The sequence below is a fragment of the Artemia franciscana genome, chromosome 5, assembly GCF_032884065.1.
Source record: "Artemia franciscana chromosome 5, ASM3288406v1, whole genome shotgun sequence".
Lineage (NCBI taxonomy): Eukaryota > Metazoa > Arthropoda > Branchiopoda > Anostraca > Artemiidae > Artemia > Artemia franciscana.
In genome coordinates this window covers 38,538,289-38,557,844 of record NC_088867.1, presented here as the reverse complement: position 1 = coordinate 38,557,844, position 19,556 = coordinate 38,538,289, and the positions used below count along the sequence as shown (strand labels likewise).

The window sequence follows — 19,556 nt, the reverse complement described above, 5'->3', positions numbered from 1 at the left end:
TGGTATGTTCAACGTAATCACATAGTTTGACTTAGTATTACTGGTTTGGCATAACAATATTTTTGATATTCGTCTTTTTTTTTGTTGGGATAAATCGTCTTTTTTTTGTTGGGATGATAAAAGGATCTTTTTTGTAAAAGAATCACAGCTATAGCAAAGTTTCTCTCGGACACAGCATATTGTAGCGGTGAATATTTTTAAAGAAGCAACTTTACAATTTCTAGTTTTATCTCCTGTTTTTCTTCTGTAAAAAGTTTTTTTCAATTACAAAAACAGTCTCTCTCCTCAGCCAATATAAAGGACCTTTTATCATCTAAAGCGTCTACATGAGCACCCTTTGAGACAAGTAACTGCCAATTATCCAGTCTACCTTGTGCAGCAAAAAAGCGTAAAGCCCAATCGCCGTACTTCGAATTGAGGTTAGCTCTCTTTTCTAAAAGATAATTTACCTGCAGACATTCGGTGTTTTTGCAAAACACAATGTCAAGGAGTCAAAATGTCAACATCTAAAATGTCTATATGTAAGACTTTTGAAAGAAGAAACTGAAACATATCTAGTTTACCTAGCAGCGTCGTGCTTAGCAACCTCTACTAGTTAACCTAACTTAACCTTGCCTAATTAAAACTAGATTAACCTACCCGAAGATCTAATCTTTACCTAAATTAATTTAACTTAGCCTAACATAGCCTTGTCTAACATAAGATCCAGACAAAAATTTCCATACATTCTCTTGTTTTTATATCTTTTGTACCAAATCTACTGGTCTCTATTTAAGAGGTGATTTCTTAAAGCAAAGTTGAAGCTCTTCCTCAAAAGTCAAGTAGTATTTTAAACAATTTGGTATGTTGAACCCTTCAACGTAATCACATAATTTGGTTTGACATGCATAATTTACGATAACATACCGGCATATTTATTTCAGAGTATTAGATGTACCAAAAGCAAGGTTGCATAGTATAGAATATAGCTTCGTTTTAGCTGCTTCTTCTACAGTGGAGCAGCTATATATTAAATCTTCTAGTAATAATCGATAATTTTCTTTTTTTGGGGGATGATAAATTGCTTTTCTTTCTAAGAGATATTCAGCTATAGCAAAGTTTCTCTTGGACACAGCTATAACTAATGGTGTCAAATCATTTTTATCTGAGACATCTACAGTCGCTCCTCTTGAAATAAGTAACTTGACAATTTCTAGTTTTTCTCTAATAAATCTTTCAGTTTCATCCACAACACAATGTAAAGGAGTACGCCTTTTATCATCTAAAGCATCAACTTGCGCCCCTTTTGAAAGTAGAAACTGACACTTATCTAGTTGACATTGTGCAGCAGCAAAGTGTAAGGGTGTATATTCGCACCTATAGAATGGACTATTGCCATACTTTAAATTGATATTTGCACCCTTTTCTAAAAGATAACTAGCTATGGATATATTATTATTTTCAAAGGCCAAATGGAAAGGAGTCAATCCTTCATCATCTAAAATGTCTATTTGCGCCCCCTTTGAAACTAGCAACTGACAACTATCTAGTTTGTTATATTTGACAGCATAATGTGACGGTGAAAGCCCATAGAAATCTAAAACATCAGTAGGTGCACCTCTTGAAAGAAGAAACTTGACAATTTCTTCTCTTTCTTTTCCGCCTAAAATCACGGCCCAATATAAAGGAGTCCGCCTTGTATCATCTAAAATGTCTATTTGTGCCCCCTTTGAAACTAGCAACTGACAACTATCTAGTTTGTTATCTCTGGCAGCATAATGTAACGGTGTACAACCATGCTTATCTAAAATATCGGTAGATGCACCTCTTGAAAGAAGAAGCTTGACAATTTCTGTTTTATTTTCTTCTTTTATGGTACAATAATCTCCTCCGGGTCCAATCACGGCCCAATGTAAAGGAGTCCGCCTTCTATCATCTAAAATGTCTATTTGAGCACCCTTTGAAACAAGTAATTGACACATGTCTATTTGACCTTCGGCAGCAGCAAAGTCTAAGGGTGTATTTTTAAAACCAACGTTTGCTTTTGTGATTTGAAAATTGATGTTTGCTCCTTTTTGTATGAGATAACTAACCACGGATAATTGCCCATTCATCACGGCAGTATACAAAGGAGTATGACAATTATCATATAAAGCGTCTATACGCGCGCCCTTTGAAACGAGTAGCTGACGCATGTCTAGTTTACTTCGTTGAGCAGCAGCGTGTAAAGGTGTGTACCCGTAATGGTCCCCACGACACTGGAAATTGGGGTTTGCTCCCTTTCTTAAGAGATACTTAGCTACAGATATATGTCCTTCTCTTGCGGCACAATATAAAGGAGTTCGACTATATCCAATGTTTATATGGGCACCCTTTGAAACAAGCAACTGACAAATACCTAGTTCACCATTTGTAGCAGCAGTATTTAAAGGTGAATCTTGGGCGCCCATGTAAAGGTTAAACCTCAAATTGAGGTTTTCCAAAAGCTTAATTCCTCCCTTATCTAAAACGTATGTAGCTACAGGTATTTGCCCTTCTTTTGCGGTCCAATTTAAAAACGTTAAAGTTACAGTGAATATTTTTGAATAAAGTAGCTGAAAAATATCTAGATTGTTCCGTTTGGCAGCATATTGTAACGGTAAAAGGCCATATTTATCTGAAATGTTGGTATCTGCACCTCTTGAAAGAAGTAACTTGACAATTTCTAGTTTATCTTTTCCCTTTTTTTCTAGTTTCAACGATCTTCTCTTCTTTCACGGCCCAGTGCAAAGGAGTAAGACTTTTGTCATCTAGAGAGTCTATATGTGCACCCTTTGAAACAAGTAAGTGACACATTGCTAGCTTACCTTCAGCAGCAGCAAAGTTTAAAGGTGTTTTTCCACAATCCTCCGAATTTTTAGACTTTAAATGGAGGTTTGCTCCCTTTTTTAAAAGATAATTAGCAACGGATATTTGCCCTGTTTTTGCGGCCCAATGTAAAGGAGTGTAACCTTTAAGGTCTAATGTGTCTATATATGCACCTTTTGAAAGATGTAACTGACACATGTCTAGTTTACCGTCTGTAGCAGCATCGTGTAAAGGTGCTCGTCCAGAATTTTTTCTTGAAGGTTCAATTTTACAACTGCATGAGCCCAATAATCGGGCTGGAACACATTCAGCTTTGACAGGCACAAACGCACTCGAATTTTGAAAGTTTAAGTTATGTGTTTTTCTTTTTTTTTCGATTAACAGCCTTGCTAAATGGGTTACTCATTTCTTCAAAATGTCTTTTTATTGATGGATCAATCTTACAAATCCTTACACCTGTTTCATGACCTGATCGGGAAAAAATACATCCTGGCTTGACAGGTTCTAACGTGCAGGAATTTTCAAAGCTCAGGTTACAAGTTTTCTTTTTTCTCAAACTTACGATCTTGCTAGGACCTCGGTTACTCTTTTTTTCTAGATGACCTTTTCTTGGCTTATATCTGGCGGGAACATTTTCAGCCTCGATAGGCATGGACATGCCTTTATCTGTAAAATTTCTCTTCCAATTTTTCATCCGCTTTAGATACTTTTTGTGATCATTTCTCATTGCTTTATGTTTCAAAACTGACAACCAATTTTTAAAAGCAAGTGTATTTAGTCATTATTTAGTCATTATTAAGTCAAGTTTTTTTCATGTCATATTCTTTAGAAAGATAGTTATGATGTCATACCAGTGCAAATCAGCCCATGCTCCAATAAATAAATTACAATACCAAAATTAACACGAACATCTTTCTTACCAAACCAAATACTGCACTTTTATAACTAGACTGTTGATCTTAAAAAATTGCAGCAGTCTGTAGCCATTGTAGTTATTTTTTGTACACCAGATTTACCCAGCTGAGCATCATCTATCACTATTTCTACCGACCTGCACGTTAAGATTAAGCATGGGCACTTTTTTTCTGAAGATAGAGAAAAAAAAACAGGGCTTGAGTGAAAGAGAATGGAGACAGAATAGGTCAACAAAAAACAGAAGACCTGTTTCTGTTTCTATTCTGTTTTTTGATGAAAAACAGTTGTTTTTGTTATAAAACAGCTGTTTTTCGAATACTTAAAGGCTAAATATTTTAAATGATAAGCTTTGGCTTGTTATCAAAAAATTAATAAGAGTATGAGTTGATCAAGCCTTAAAGCTTGCCATTTAAAAATTGTGCATTGTTTTCTGGACATGCTGCTTTCATGTGAAATAGCCGGCAATCAGAAATACCTTTTTAATCGACAGGCCATGAGTTGATACGCTATGATGCTCTATTGCGGTTTCTGGCAGCTTTGAAAAGATCTTTTCTTTTCAAATGTAACTGAAAATTTTTCAAAAGGAAAAATTAATGATTGAAGGGTGGTTCCCATACTTTTACGGTGCTTCATGCAAGAAAATACTATTTTAGGCCTTCCGACGAATATATTCTAAAATAAATTAGTAAAATAGAATTTATCAAATTCTTAATTTCAACGAAACTTGGACTCTGCTACATATTACTCTCTTTAAGTATCCTCTTTTCTTAAATAGGTTATAATAAATTTAAAGCCAGGCTTTATATAAAATTTGTAATACTGTGTATATGCAATTTAATTAAAAAAAAGCCTAATGAAAGCTCTACATCACTCTGACAGGAGTTTCTAGACTAGCAGTTTCTCATCTAATAATTTTAAGGAATTTGAGGTAGATTTGCCAATAATGCGGGAGCGTTTTACGATTTTTTTCGTGATTCATCCATTAGCGAAAAAAAATCTAATAAGAGCCCCTCTTACAGATTAGACGTTTTACCAATGGCAAAATCTGAGTTTTTTTTTGTTTTAGGGGGCAGAATCAACGTAATTATTTGCCTTAGATTGATATATAATTTTTTAATCTGCAGACCAAAAAAAAGAAAAAAAATTACCTTGCAATAAGGCTGGCCTCTTCAAGAAGAGCTCTGAAGTCCTCACTCTTCCTCTCTTTTTCAGATCTGTCCATCAGAAACTTGTCAAAAATTATTTTCCTAAGTCTTGGTTGTGTTCTTAACTGTCGATAACTAATTTGTAGAAATGGTATTAGATCAGTATTAGAGTTCAATTGAATCCAGATAATAATCATTTAGTCCATATAGAGCTGACCAAGGTAAAGAAGGAAGTTAACTTTTAGCATATGACTAGTTGACTGGTAGCCCAACTTTTTTAGTGGCCAGCTACCTCGAATTCAGAGCTCATCTATTCAACAATGAATTGTCACAAAATACGTGAAAAATCACGTTGACTCCCCCTCCCCTCCAAAAAAGGCTCCATGACGAGGAAAACAGGGAAGAAAGGAGAAATAAAATGAAAAGTAAAATATTCAGTAGCCTATGATTTACTGATAACAATAAGACGACGTGATGAGAATAAACAACACGTAACACCTTCATCTTGAGAATAATATGAACTTGACTAGCACAGGCCAGCCTCCCCCCTCCCCTGCCAACAACTCTGCCATAATACCAACCGTAACTATAATAATTAAAAAACATTAAAAATGTATCAACAATAATAATAAATCAAAAATTTAAAATTTACTACTAGCTTAAAGTTTTCATTTTAACCCTTTAAATTATGTGGGATGATCTTTCCATGGTGGAATTTATCATGGGAAAGAGAATTTCCAGGAAAAGGGCACTGGATTTTTCAGCTTTTTTTAACAAAAAAAAATTACAAAAGACAAGTTTCTCACAACTTTACTTTTTAAAACAATAAACAACTTTAGCGTAAAGGGCGGGGCGTTGAGGAGGGGACAGACACTTTCATATACGGGATAATTTATGTGCGTTTTAAGTTTTAATATCACTCCAGTCTCTTTTAATTGTTTTAATTTTTTGGTACAATCGGAAAAAATTGAAAAAACGAAAAATCCTTTAATTTAACTATTGATAAGCTAAGTTAAGAATAAAATAAATTAAAATTAAATTGATGCAATACATTAATTGCTAAATATCCATTAAATATTCAAATGTAAAATAAAACAAATAATATTGAATTAGCCTTACTGAATGTTATTAGTTAGCATACATTGAATTGGCACCAACCATTAACTAATGAGAATATTGGGCTGAAGCTATTATGCTTAGTAAGTGTGTAGTAAGACTTTAATTTTAACTTTTTTGAGAAGGAGGGGGGGATAATACAATACAAATTTGAGAAATTATGATCTAAGGGTCTATACCAAGGCAGGAAAGGAACTAATAAATAAGACAAAAACAAAAAATATATAAATAAACAAGAGCCAAAGAGAAAGAAAAAGGGTAGGATGGAGGTAGAATTTACTTGTGTGTTTCGTTTGCGGGGTTAGATTAGTAAATAGAAGATCTACGCAATTATAGTTCAGTAGTCAATTAGGTCATGCTTTTAAAATGTATTTAGTGTTAGCTAATGAGCCAACCTTTATTATATATCCAACTCGTAGTTCGAGTGTTCTCAGAGAAAGCTTAGGCTAACTTTCAAAAGATAACCAAAGAAAAAAAAATCATAATCTCACATGTGGGTAATATATGGCATTCATCATTTAGTCTCAAATCTAGGGTGGGAAGGTATCTGCTGATTTAAACACAATTTTATTTTTCCAGTTTTCATTTATGTTTATTTACTGAGTAAAAAAGGCGTAATTAATGTTCTCGTCAGTTTTCCTCATGGAGCTCGCTATATGAGCTCACCAACTCTGGCAATAAATCGGCGATTTTGGTTCTAAATTAACAGTTTTGACACATAATTTACACTTTCGGTACTAAATCAACGGTTTTGGAACAAAATTTACGGTTGTGGCTTGGAATCAACGGTTTTGGCCCAAAATCAACGGTCTCACACGAATTCAACGTTTTTGGTCCTAAATCAACAGGTTTGGCACAAAAACAACGGTTTTGAAACTAAATCATGGGTTTTTGCACGAATTCAAGGGTTTTTTCACGATTTCAACTGTTTTGGGATAAAATCAACGGTTTTGGTTCAAAATCAAAGCTTTTGGCAATAGATTTTGGCATAAAAGAAAACATTAAATATCTTCAGTATCTGCAGTCATTTAAACTGAAGCGAAAATAGCTCATAAATGTTTTGTATGTATAATTTCAGAAATTTATTTTTACTGTGTTTTTTTTTACATTTTCAAGAAACGAGATTTTTGATCTTATTCCCAGGAAGCTAAAATCCTTTCTTGCATACAACGAGTTCATTATAACTTTTCGTTAAAAGTTTTTTTTTTATGGGTTCTTGAAGAATGACAATAGCACCCGTTTAAAACATCTATATTACAAGACAGGTTTGAGTTCATGGGGCAAATCCCCCCTCCTCCACTTACCCTGGTCTGAAAACGGCGAAAAAAGAACAAACTTTTTTCCGTTCTCTCCAGTTGATGTATTCCATATGTTAAATCACTGAAGAAATCTTAAAGCTAAACTTTAAGTTTAAGCACTGGATTTTTTTTAAAATTTATAGTTTCTACATTAACAATGTTGTCATCACAAACAATTGTGTTGCGAGAGCAATACATTGGTTTTGACCCGTTTTTTTTGTTTTTTTTCCTATGTCACCGATCTTGGCTTATTCCTGGAAACCGGTAAGGGTTTCCAGGAATAACCTGTTCGGTTTTTACGGAAAGTGTGGACCTCATCCTACATTTTGGAAAGCTCCGAAGAACTCTTGCCTGAGGCCAAAAGGGATGGTTTTTGCTAGTCCGCGAGCCAGAGCCTATGGTGTGCGAGGTAAAGTGGAGTTATATAGCCTATGTCAAAGAGGAGTATCTGAAGTTGTGCAGCCAAGCTTTCGTTTCATCAAACCATGTTTCTACTTTCGAGTGGAAAGCTCCGTTCTCGCAGGCAAGCAGGCAGGTACCACTTTCAAATTGAACATGGACTAAAATCTATAAGTGTTGAATATATGTGGCAGTTACCCGACCCCACAGCCAATATATCTTCTTTGAGTGATGAATAGAAATATTTACAGAAGCAAAAATGTGGTATTTTCCCACGGGTCCGAAAGTGCTGCCATCTTTTGTTTCTACCCATTTCTGTTCTTGATTTCAGGTTAGTTTGTCATTCGGTTTTTCGGACTAGGGATTGTTGTAGAGAAATGGTATCAGACGTACCTAATAAACTTTAAAAGTTCTCTCATTGCTAAAGAAATTGGAGCCTATCCTTTGCTCCTTTCTAAGTGGCGACGTTAGAAAGTTGGCCTAGGGCAAAAAAAAAATCAAGTTTTGAACTAAGACCGTTATAATATTTTCGACGGCAATCGATAGCTCTTGATGAGCTGATCAAAGTATATGACATCAATTTTTTGGTACAAAAATTCTTCATGAGGTATACCAGTTTGAAATTGTCAAGGGATTAACAACTTCAGTATTAAGGTACACACTGAAACAAAATCTAGGTCGATACAAATTGTGAGACATATAAAGGACTTGTATGCATCAGTCGGCTGTTAGGTAATAATTATCTTCGGCAATGATGGCTTAGCAACTTTTGATAGTTGGTGTACCTATTATTTGTTTCTAGTGTCTTTGATGGTAAAGCCAATTTAGTTCCAGTGGTAAGACATGTTGGGGACTTGTAAGTAATAATCTGCTGTTAGGCTACAGTCAAATTCTGCGATGAGGGGTTTGCAACTATGCTAGCTGGTGTATCCATTTGTTTCTTTCCGGTGAAGTTGATGCCCATCACGGGAGAGGGACTTATAAGAAAGAATCGGCTCACTTTGGACGAGAAACGGCTGTTAGCTCATAATCATCTTTGGCAATGAGGGGTTTGCCACTTTTGCTAGTTGGTGTACCTGTTATTTGTTTCCAGTGTATTTGATGGTTAAACCAATTTGGTTCCAGTGGTAAGACATGTAGGGGACTTGTAAGTAATAATCGGCTGTTGGGCTACAATGATCTTCAGCGATGAGGGGTTTGGAAACTTTGCTAGTTGGTGTACCCAATTATTTGTTTCCGATGAACTTGATGTCTTGTCTATCACGGGAGAGGGACTTGTAAGAATATGTTCACTTTGGGCAAGAAATTTGTGAAAGTTGGTGTTTACGCAACGGGTACAAACGATAACGTTAAACAATGAGGTAGTTTCGTAATTATTAGTGTCACCTATGGTATTTTAATCCTGAAAAGTTACGAATAGCTTTATAATACCAACTAGATTATATAAGCTACTAGCTGTTGGTATGGCACTGCGCGCCCCCCAAGCCCCCTGCGTGCGTAAGCCGCTACGCGCCTTTGTAGTTGTGTCCCTGTGTCCCACCTGTGAATATAGATAGAAATAATTATGTTTTAACTACGTAAAACTTGCAAATATAGAGCATTCTTCGCTGTCCCATTGTCTTTAAATATAAATAGATTGTCAGGTTTACCGACACTTCATCATGCAACATATAATTGTCCATGGGAAAAACAATCCGTATTCAGATCTATAGCGCATTTTTCTAATGATTGCCCTTGAGCTTTGTTGATGGTGATTACTAATCGAATATTGCCTGTGTCCCCGTCGTCATTTAGATATCCCCCCTGTGCCCTCCTCCCGGTGTAGCCGTTGTAGTTGTGTCCCTGTGTCCCGGTCGTCATTTATATTCCCTGTGTCCCTGTGTCCCGGTCGCCGCAAGCCTGTTTTCACGTTGTTCTTGTGATTCCTCGGCACGCTTTCTTTTGGCATTATCTCTTCGAGCCGCAAGCCTGTTTTCACGTTGCTCTTGTTATTCCTCAGCACGATTTTTTTTTGTTATTTCTCTTTGAAGCCGCAAGCCTATTTTCACGTTGCTCATGTGATTCCTCGGCACCCTTTCTTTTGGCATAATCTCTTTGAGCCGCAAGCCTGTTTTCCCTTTGCTCTTGCAACGTGAACGTTGCATTCCTCGGCACGATTTTTTTTGGTAATTTCTCTTTGAGCAGCAAGCCTGTTTTCCTATTGTTCTTGTGATTCCTCTGCACGCTTTCTTTTGGCATTATCTCTTTGAGCTGCAAGCCTGTTTTTACGTTGCTCTTGTGATTCCTCGGCACAATTTCTTTTGATACTTTCTCTTATAGCCGCAACCCTGTTTTTATGTTGCTCTTGTTTGGTATTATCTCTTTGAGCCAAAAGCCTTTTTGATTCTTCGGCACGATTTGATTCCTCGGCTGTTTCTTCTGCCATTGTAGGATTTATACTAAATATTCTCTTTGAATCGCAAGCCTTATATACATATAATGACGTCATATGCAAAGCCTTATATACTAATAATGACGGCAACTTATAAGGACGTCATATACTAACATACAAAATACATAAATGACGTCATAATGCTCAATCCTTATAATGACGTCAGTCGAAAAAAATTACGCGTCATAATGACGTCAGTCGACAAACATGACGTCAGTCGACAAACAACTTATTTTTATATACATAGATTGTTGTTTCCATCCTTAACAATGTCTACGATTGAAAAAGATAAAGTTCAACTGGCCGCAAAGTTAATTTAGTCCTTTCTTTCGATATTATTTTATAGTTGTTGTTTTTTTCAACACTGAGGAATAGCTTTTGGTCATGTAATAACTGATTGCGTTCTTGTTTGAATAAACCGTTTAAAAAACTTCGATATTCTGACAACTTCATCATTTAGCCGATAGTGAAGAAACAAGCACAAACGAGAATGTAAAACAATGAGATAGTTTTGTAATAATTAATATAATGTCATCTCTGGTATTTTGATCCTGAAAAATTAGGGATAGCTTTATAATACCAACTAGATTATATAAGTTATTGTTCCAAGTTTTCTTCCATCACGGTGTCTACGGTTGAAAAGGATAAAGTTCAACTGACTGGAAAGTCAATTTAGTCCTTACTTTCGATACTATTTTGTTGTTGTTTTTTCAACGCTGAGGAATAGCCTTTGATCATGTGATTACTGATCAATAGCGAAAAAACAAAACCAAAATGTTGCTCTCGCAACACTTTAGTTGGCGAAGCCGGACAAAGGTTGCCGCAACACTGCACATGCCCGAGCAACGTAGGTCTAGTTTTTCTTAGGAAAGATAGATAAAATGTGAAATGAGAGAAAACTTATGTATGTGAGGAATTAGAAAGGTGGAAAGGTATGGAATGCCGAGTAAGAGGTAAAATAGATAGGTAGTAAGGTGAAAGAAATCAAAGTGAATTATGCTGGAATAGTTGTAACACGCATGGAGTCTTAGAGTAAAAAAAAAGAAGAAAGAAATGCGATTCACTTTTATTTATTTTTAGAAGTACAGAAAAATAACAACATCCGGTTTGATTCTATTCGGGTAATATTATAGTCTATTTTTGAATTTAAAAAAAGAAAGAAACAATGTTGTCATCGGATTTTAATTTCCTAAAATTAGTTATCATCAGTGAACCATTTATTGACAGATCTAAAAGATTGCAAAAATCTTAAGATTGTCATTAAGGAACACTATAAATTTTATTTAACTGAATATAAACCACCGCATGTGCAGAACATGAATTTTTTGAGAGGTTCAACTAGATGCAAGTTGGTTCGGTCCACAGAGTATGGGTAACTTAAAAGAGTGGAGATTTGTGCTAGTGCTAACAAAAGCCACCAACACCATTTAGCGTGTGCTGTTTTGGCCAAAATCTTTTTCCAAACTTCCTATGTGTTGTCTAAAACTGAGATATGACACTTTTTAGTACACTAAGTTTTGCCAAGTACATTAACTTCATTGTATTATTAAACTGAAAAAAAAAATGCCAAGAGAAGTCAAATGTAAAATGGTGCTGGTTTTTTCGTCCAAAATCCAGCACCATCTTACATTTGCCAAACTGACAAACAATTACCATTGATTTTGTGCCAAAACCGTAGATTTGGTACTAAAACCGTTTACCAAATTACCTGAGCTAAACTGGTTCCAAGGTTTAAGTATTTCAATAATTAATTTTATTTTAATTTAATTTTAGCAACACCAACTTTTCTTTACCTTGCAACATGTTTTACTAGCAGAAATTTGAAAAAAAACAACTATTTAATAAATAAAACATATTCATTACGATCAATACACAACAAGTAGAAATTTGTATAATGCAAAAGTGGTGTGGTTTTCAATTTATTTCTACGTAGACATAGTAGACGTAATTACTCGCCTTAGATTGATATGCAATTTTTTAATCTGCAGACCAAAAAAAGAAAAAAAAATTACCTTGCAGTAAGGCTGGCCTCTTCAAGAAGAGCTCTGAAGTCCTCACTCCTCCTCTCTTTTTCAGGTCTGTCCATCAGTAACTTGTCAGAAATTATTTTCCTAAGTCTTGGTTGTGTTCTTAACTGCCGATACCTAATTTGTAGAAATGGTATTAGAGCAGTATTAGAGTTCAATTGAATCCAGATAATAATCATTTAGTACATATAGAGCTGACCAAGGTAAAGAAGGAAGTTAACTGGTAGTATATGACTAGTTGACTGGTAGCCCAACTTTTTTAGTGGCCAGCTACCTCGAATTCAGAGCTCATCTATTCAACAACGAATTGTCACAAAATACGCGAAAAATCACGTTGACTCCCCCTCCCGTCCGAAAAAGGCTCCATGACGAGGAAAACAGGGAAGAGAGGAGAAATAAAACGAAAAGTAAAATATTCAGTAGCTTATAATTCACTAATAACATTAGGACGACGTGATGCGAAAAACCAACCCATAACACCTTCATCTTCCAAATAATATGACCGTGACTAATATAGGCCAATCCCCCTCCTGCCAACAACTCTGCCATAATACCAACCAAGATTTTAATAATTAAAAAACATCATAAATATATCAATAATAATAATAAATAAAAGTTTAAAATTTACTATTAGCTTCAAATTTTCATTTTAATCCTTTAAATTACCAGGCAGGATCTTTCCATGGAGGATTTTATCATTGGGAAGAAAATTTCCATGAAAGGGGCACTGGATTTTGCAGTGATATTTAAAAATGTACAAAAAACAAGTTTCTCACAACTTTACTTTTTAAAACAATAAAAAACTTTTGCGTAAAGAGCGGAGCGTTGAGGAGGGGACAGCCCCTTTCATATACGGAATAATTCATGTGCGTTTTAAATTTTAATGTTACTCCAGTCTTTTTTAATCGCTTTAATATTTTCCCTTTTAATTCAACGCACCACGGTCTTTTGGATAGGCTATTTGGCAAACGTTTGACTTTAGAACTAAATTGGGACCATACCCTCGACCAGATTCAAATAGGTATAAGGCCATTAGTCACATGTTCCATGAAAATTTCGTCTGAATCTGTTTCTGTTTGGTAAAATGAAGTGAAAGAGTGTAGAAACTGCCGTCCAATCAGCCTAACGAGCCCTTAGTCATATGTTCTGTCCATCTGTATTTCTGTTTGGAAAGTGAAGTAAAGTGAAAGGATGCAAAAACTGCCGTTCAATTAGCCTAAAGAGATATTAGTCACATGGTCTTCGAAAATTCTGTCCGAATCCGTTCCCGTTCGGAAAGTGAAGCGAAATAATTTAGAAACTGCTGTTTAATCATCCTAACAAGCCGTAAGTCACAGGTTCTGAAAAATTATGTCTGTCTCCATTTAATTATGTCTTCATCCTGCTCTTTACGCTTGCTGTTCTTTTGTTTCCTTGCTGTTCTTTTGATTCCTCGGCACGCTTTCTTTTCTTACTTTCTCTATCAGCTGCAAGTTTTTTGGCATAGACTCTTTGAACATCTTCCTCGGCTGTTCCCATTGTAAGTTCATCAGTCATTTTACAGTTAAACATTAATAGATTTCTACGTGAACGCATGTCTTAAATATCTTTAATGGCGTACCGTCATAACAAAAATGACGACAACTAACTTCATGACGTCAGTCAACACACAAACATGACGTCACCCGACAGACATACCCACACACACACAGACAACTTATTTTTATATATATAAGATAGATAGATATATATATATAGATATATATGACTGTCACAAATGACGGTCGTCATTTGTGTCCCGGTGTCCTGTCTGTAATTTATCTCATTATTCTAATGATTGCCCTTGAGCTTTGTTGATGATGATTGCTAATTGAATATTCCCTGTGCTCCGGTCGTCATTTACATATCCCCCCTGTGCCCCCTGGCGTCCCCATTGTATTTGTGTCCCGGTATCCCAGTCTGTAATTTCTCTTTGAGTGTCCCGGTCGTCATTTATATTCCCTGTGTCCCGGTCGTCATTTCTCCATGGGAAAAATAATCCGTATTCAGATCTATACCTCATTATTCTCATAATCATGATTGCCCTTGAGCTTTGTTGATGGTGATTGCTAATCGAACATTCCCTGTGTCCCGGTCGTCATTTGTACATCCCCCTGTACCCCCGGCGTCCCTGTTGTAGTTGCGTCCCAATGTCCCGGTCGTAATTTATATTCCCTGTGTCCCTGTGTCCTGGTCGTCATTTGTGTCCCGGTCTGTAATTTCGTCAGTCGAAAAACATGACGTCAGTCGAAAAACAACTTCATGACGGCATAATGCTCAATCCTTACAATGACGTCAGTCGACACAAAAACATGACGTCAGTCAACAGACACACACAAACAAACAACTTATATTTATATATATATAGAGATGGGTTGTACTCTCCGCTATCCCTCACTCTTTACGCTAAAGTTTGACTCTTTGCCACAATTCTACTTTTTAAAACAATTAAAAGCTATAGCGTAAAGAGCGAGGAATTGCGGAGGGGACAACCCATTTCATATACGGAGTAATTCCTGTTTGTTTTAAGTTTTAATGTCGCTCCTTACTTTCAGTTAAAAAAACTATTTTTTTTTATTTAATCTTATAGTAGAATCGAATCTCTTTCTCAAAAGCCAAGTACCTTTTCAAACACTGTGGTATGTTCAACGTAATCACATAGTTTGACTGGTTTGACATAGTTTGACATAGTTTGACATAGTTATTCCTGGTTTGGCATAACAATATTTTTGATATTCGTCTTTTTTTTGTTGGGATGGTAAATTACTCTTTTTTGTAAAAGAATCACAGCTATAGCAAAGTTTCTCTCGGACACAGCATATTGTAGCGGTGAAAAACCTATCCTTACCTAAAACATTTATAGGTGAATATTTTGAAAGAAGTAACTTTACAATTTCTAGTTTTATCTCTTGTTTTTCTTCTGTAAAAGTATTTTCAATAACAAAAATATTCTCTTTCCTCAGCCAATATAAAGGAGTATACCTTTTATCATCTAAAGCGTCTACATGATCACCCTTTGAAACAAGTAACTGACAATTGTCCAGTCTACCTTGTGCAGCAAAAAAGCGTAAAGCCCAAATGCCATACTTCGAATTGAGGTTTGCTCTCTTTTCTAAAAGATAATTTACCTGCAGACATTTGTTTTTTTTTGCAAAACAAAATGTAAAGGAGTCAAACTGTCATCATCTAAAATTTCTATATGTAAGACTTTTGAAAGAAGAAGCTGAAACATATCTAGTTTACCTAGCAGCAGCAGGGTATCGTGCTACTTTTACTAGTTAACCTAGCTTAACCTAGTCTAACTAGAACTAGACTAACCAGCCCAAAGGCATTATCACTACCTAACTTAATTTAACTTAGCCTAGTGTAGCCTTGTCTAACGTAAGATCCTGAAGATCCTGACCTAAATCTCCATACATTCTCTTGTTTTATATCTTTTGTACCAAATCTACTAAATTTAACTAAATAGTTAATTTTTAAAGCAAAGTTGAAGCTCTTCCTCAAAAGTCAAGTAGCATTTTAAACAGTGTGGTATGTTGAACCCTTCAACGTAGTCACATAATTTGGTTTGACATGCATAATTTACAATAGCATACCGGCATATTGATTTCAGATTATTGGATGTACGAAAGGCAAGATTGCATAGCATAAAATATAGCTTCGTTTTAGCTGCTTCTTCTATAGTGGAGTAGCTATTTATTACATCTTCTAGCATTACTCGATAATTTTCTTTTGTTGGGGGATGATAAATTACTTTTTTTTCTAAGAGATATTCAGCTATAGCAAAGTTTCTCGTGTACACAGCTATAACCAGTGGCGTCAAATCGTCTTCATCTAAGACATCTACAGTCGCTCCTCTTGAAATAAGTAACTTGACAATTTTTAGTTTTTCTCTTTGTTTTTCTCCAGTAAAACTTTCAGTTTCATTCACAGCCCAATGTAAAGGAGTACGCCTTTTATCATCTAAAGCGTCAACTTGTGCACCTTTTGAAAGTAGAAACTGACACTTATCTAGTTGACATTGTGCAGCAGCAGAGTGTAAGGGTGTATATCCGCACCTATAGAATGGACTATTGCCATACTTTAAATTGATATTTGCACCCTTTTCTAAAAGATAACTAGCTATGGATATATTTTCATTTTCAAAGGCCAAATGAAAAGGAGTCAATCCTTCATCATCTAAAATGTCTATTTGCGCCCCCTTTGAAACTAGCAGCTGACAACTATCTAGTTTGTTATCTCTGGCAGCATAATGTAACGGTGCAAGCCCATCCTCATCTAAAATATCGGTAGATGCACCTCTTGAAAGAAGAAACTTCACAATTTCTGTTTCATCTCCTGCTTTCATTGTACAGTAATTTTCCCCGCCTCCAGTCATGGCCCAATGTAAAGGAGTCCGCCTTTCATCATCTAAAATGTCTATTTGAGCACCCTTTGAAACTAGTAACCGACAAATATCTAGTTTGTTAGCTTTGGCAGCATAATGTAATGGTGTACGCCCATGCTTATCCAAAATATCGGTAGATGCACCTCTTGAAAGAAGAAACTTGACAATTTCTGTTTTATTTTCTTCTTTTATGGAAAATAAGAATTTATAACCTTCTGTGGGTCCAATCACGGCCCAATGTAAAGGAGTCCGCCTTCTATCGTCTAGAATGTCTATTTGAGCACCCTTTGAAACAAGTAATTGACACATGTCTATTTGACCTTCTGCAGCAGCAAAGTTTAAGGGTGTATTTTTAAAATCAATTGTATTTGCTTTTGTGATTTGAAAATTGATGTTTGCTCCCTTTTCTATGAGATAACTAGCCACGGATAATTGCCCATTCCTCACGGCAGTATACAAAGGAGTAAGCCAATTATCATATAAAGCGTCTATACGCGCGCCCTTTGAAACAAGTAGCTGACACATGTCTAGTTTACCTCGTTCAGCAGCAGCATGTAAAGGTGTGTACCCGTAATGGTCCCCTCGACACTGGAAATTGAGATTTGCTCCCTTTCTTAAGAGATACTTAGCTACAGATATATGTCCTTCTCTTGCGGCACAATGTAAAGGAGTTCGACTATATCCAATGTTTATATGGGCACCCTTTGAAACAAGCAACTGACAAATACCTAGTTCTCCATTTGTAGCAGCAGTATGTAAAGGTGAATCTTGAGCGCCCATGTAAAGGTTAAACCTCAAATTGAGGTTTTCCAAAAGCTTAATTCCTCCCTTATCTAAAAGGTATGTAGCTACAGGTATTTGCCCTTCTTTTGCGGCCCAATGTAAAGATGTTAAAGTTAAAGTGATTGTTTTTGAATAAAGCAACTGAAAAATATCTAGATTGTTCCGTTTGGCAGCATAATGTAACGGTAAAAGGCCATATTTATCTGAAATGCCAGTATTTGCACCTCTTGAAAGAAGTAGCTTGACAATTCCTAGTTTATCTTCTCCTTTTTTTCTAGTTTCAACAACCTTCTCTTCTTTCACGGCCCAGTGCAAAGGAGTAAGTCTTTTGTCATCTAGAGAGTTTATATGTGCACCCTTTGAAACAAGTAAGTGACACATTTCTAGCTTACCTTCAGCAGCAGCAAAGTGTAAAGGTGTTTTTCCACAATCCTCCGAATTTTTAGACCTTAAATGGAGGTTTGCTCCCTTTTCTAAAAGATAATTAGCAACGGATATTTGCCCTGTTTTTGCGGCCCAATGTAAAGGAGTGTAACCTTTAAGGTCTAATGTGTCCATATATGCACCTTTTGAAAGATGTAACTGACACATGTCTAGTTTACCGTCTGCAGCAGCGTCGTGTAAAGGTGCTCGTCCCGAACTTTTTCTTGAAGGTTCAATTTTACAACTGCATGAGCCCAATAATAGGCCTGGAATAAATTCAGCCTTGACAGGCACAAACGCACTCGAATTTTGAAAGTTCAAGTTATGTGTTTTTCTTTTTTTTCGATTCACAGCCTTGCTAAATGGGTTACTCATTTCTTCAAAATGTCTTTTTCTTGATGGTTCAATCTTAGAAATCTTGACTCCTGTTTCATGGCATAATCGGGAAAAAATACATTCTGGCTTGACAGGTTCTAACCTGCATGAATTTTCAAAGCTCAGGTTAAAAGTTTTCTTTTTTCTCAAACTTACGATCTTGCTAGGACCTCGGTTACTCTTTTTTTCTAGATGACCTTTTCTTGGCTTATATCTGGCGGGAACATTTTCAGCCTCGATAGGCATGGACATGCCTTGATCTGTAAAATTTCTCTTCCAATTTTTCATTCGCTTTAGATCCTTTTTGTGATAATTTCTCATTGCTTTATGTTTCAAAACTGACAACCGATTTTTAAAAGCAAGTTTATTTATAGAGTCGGTGACGTAAGTATTCATATTTAGCGTTAATGACGTATAGTATCCTTTTCATGTCTAATTCTTTAGAAAGATAGTTATGATGTCATACCAGTGCGAATCAGCCCATGCTCCAATAAATAAATTACAATACCAAAATTAACACGAACATCTGTCTTACCAAACCAAATACTGCACTTATATAATTAAACTGTTGATCTTAAAATATTGCAGCAGTCTGTAGCCATTGTAGTTTTTTTTGTACACCAGATTTACCCAGCTGAGCATCATCTATCACTATTTTTACCGACCTGCACGTTAAGATTCAGCATGGGCACTTTTTTCTGAAGATAAAGAAAAAAAAAAACAGGGCTTGAATGAAAGAGAATGGAAACAGAATAGGTCAACAAAAAACAGAAGACCTGTTTCTGTTTCTATTCTGTTTTTTCATAAAAAACAGTTGTTTTTGTTATAAAAACAGCTGTTTTTCGAATACTTAAAGGCTAAATATTTTAAATGATAAGCTTTGGCTTGTTATCAAAAAATTAATAAGAGTATGAGTTGATCAAGCCTTAAAGCTTACCATTTAAAAATTGTGCATTGTTTTCCGGACATGCTGCTTTCATGTGAAAAAACCGGCAATCAGAAATACCTTTTTAATCGACAGGCCATGAGTTGATACGCTATGATGCTCTAATGCGGTTTCTGGCAGCTTTGAAAAGATCTTTTCGTATCGAGTCCAAAAAATATATTGGTCTCCAATATGAAAAAAAAAAAAATAGTTTATCAGTTTCTTCTCGTCAGAATTGGTGGTACTTTTCTCTTGTGGTAACACCTTTGAGAAAACCTAGTGCTATTGCAGCATTTTTCCGGAAAAAACAGCGGTTTTCATTATAAAGAGGTGAAAAACTGGACAAGCACACAAAGTTTACTATCATTTTTTTCATTTATGATTGTTTTCTTCAATTTTTCCGTTCCTTTTTTCAAAAACATGCTTTCATGTGTATTCATTATCTCCTCAACTTCCAAAAAATGCATAGTAGTTATTTGAGACATTTC

General features: G+C 35.7%; 1 protein-coding gene across 1 annotated transcript; it reads right to left on the bottom strand.

Annotated features, from left to right (window-relative positions):
- Window positions 1-914: 914 nt before the first annotated feature.
- On the bottom strand, window positions 915-18,466 carry LOC136027727 (serine/threonine-protein phosphatase 6 regulatory ankyrin repeat subunit A-like). The gene is made up of 5 exons (XM_065705183.1): window positions 15,772-18,466; window positions 12,143-12,274; window positions 4,890-5,021; window positions 2,892-3,157; window positions 915-2,647 (listed from the first exon to the last, which is right to left on the bottom strand). The coding sequence occupies exons 1-5, from the start codon at window positions 18,462-18,464 to the stop codon at window positions 915-917; spliced, it is 4,956 nt and encodes a 1,651-aa protein (XP_065561255.1). The 5' UTR covers window positions 18,465-18,466.
- Between the last annotated feature and the right edge of the window lie 1,090 nt (window positions 18,467-19,556).

Excerpts from the sequence above, each read along its gene's own strand:
- LOC136027727 (XM_065705183.1), bottom strand. The coding sequence starts at position 18,464 with ATGAGAAATTATCACAAAAAGGATCTAAAGCGAATGAAAAATTGGAAG. Across the intron at positions 5,022-12,142 it reads GAGGCCAGCCTTACTGCAAG|TTATCGACAGTTAAGAACAC; the intron begins GTAATTTTTTTT and ends TCTACAAATTAG. Across the intron at positions 3,158-4,889 it reads GAGGCCAGCCTTATTGCAAG|TGCGTTTGTGCCTGTCAAAG; the intron begins GTAATTTTTTTT and ends TCAAAATTCGAG.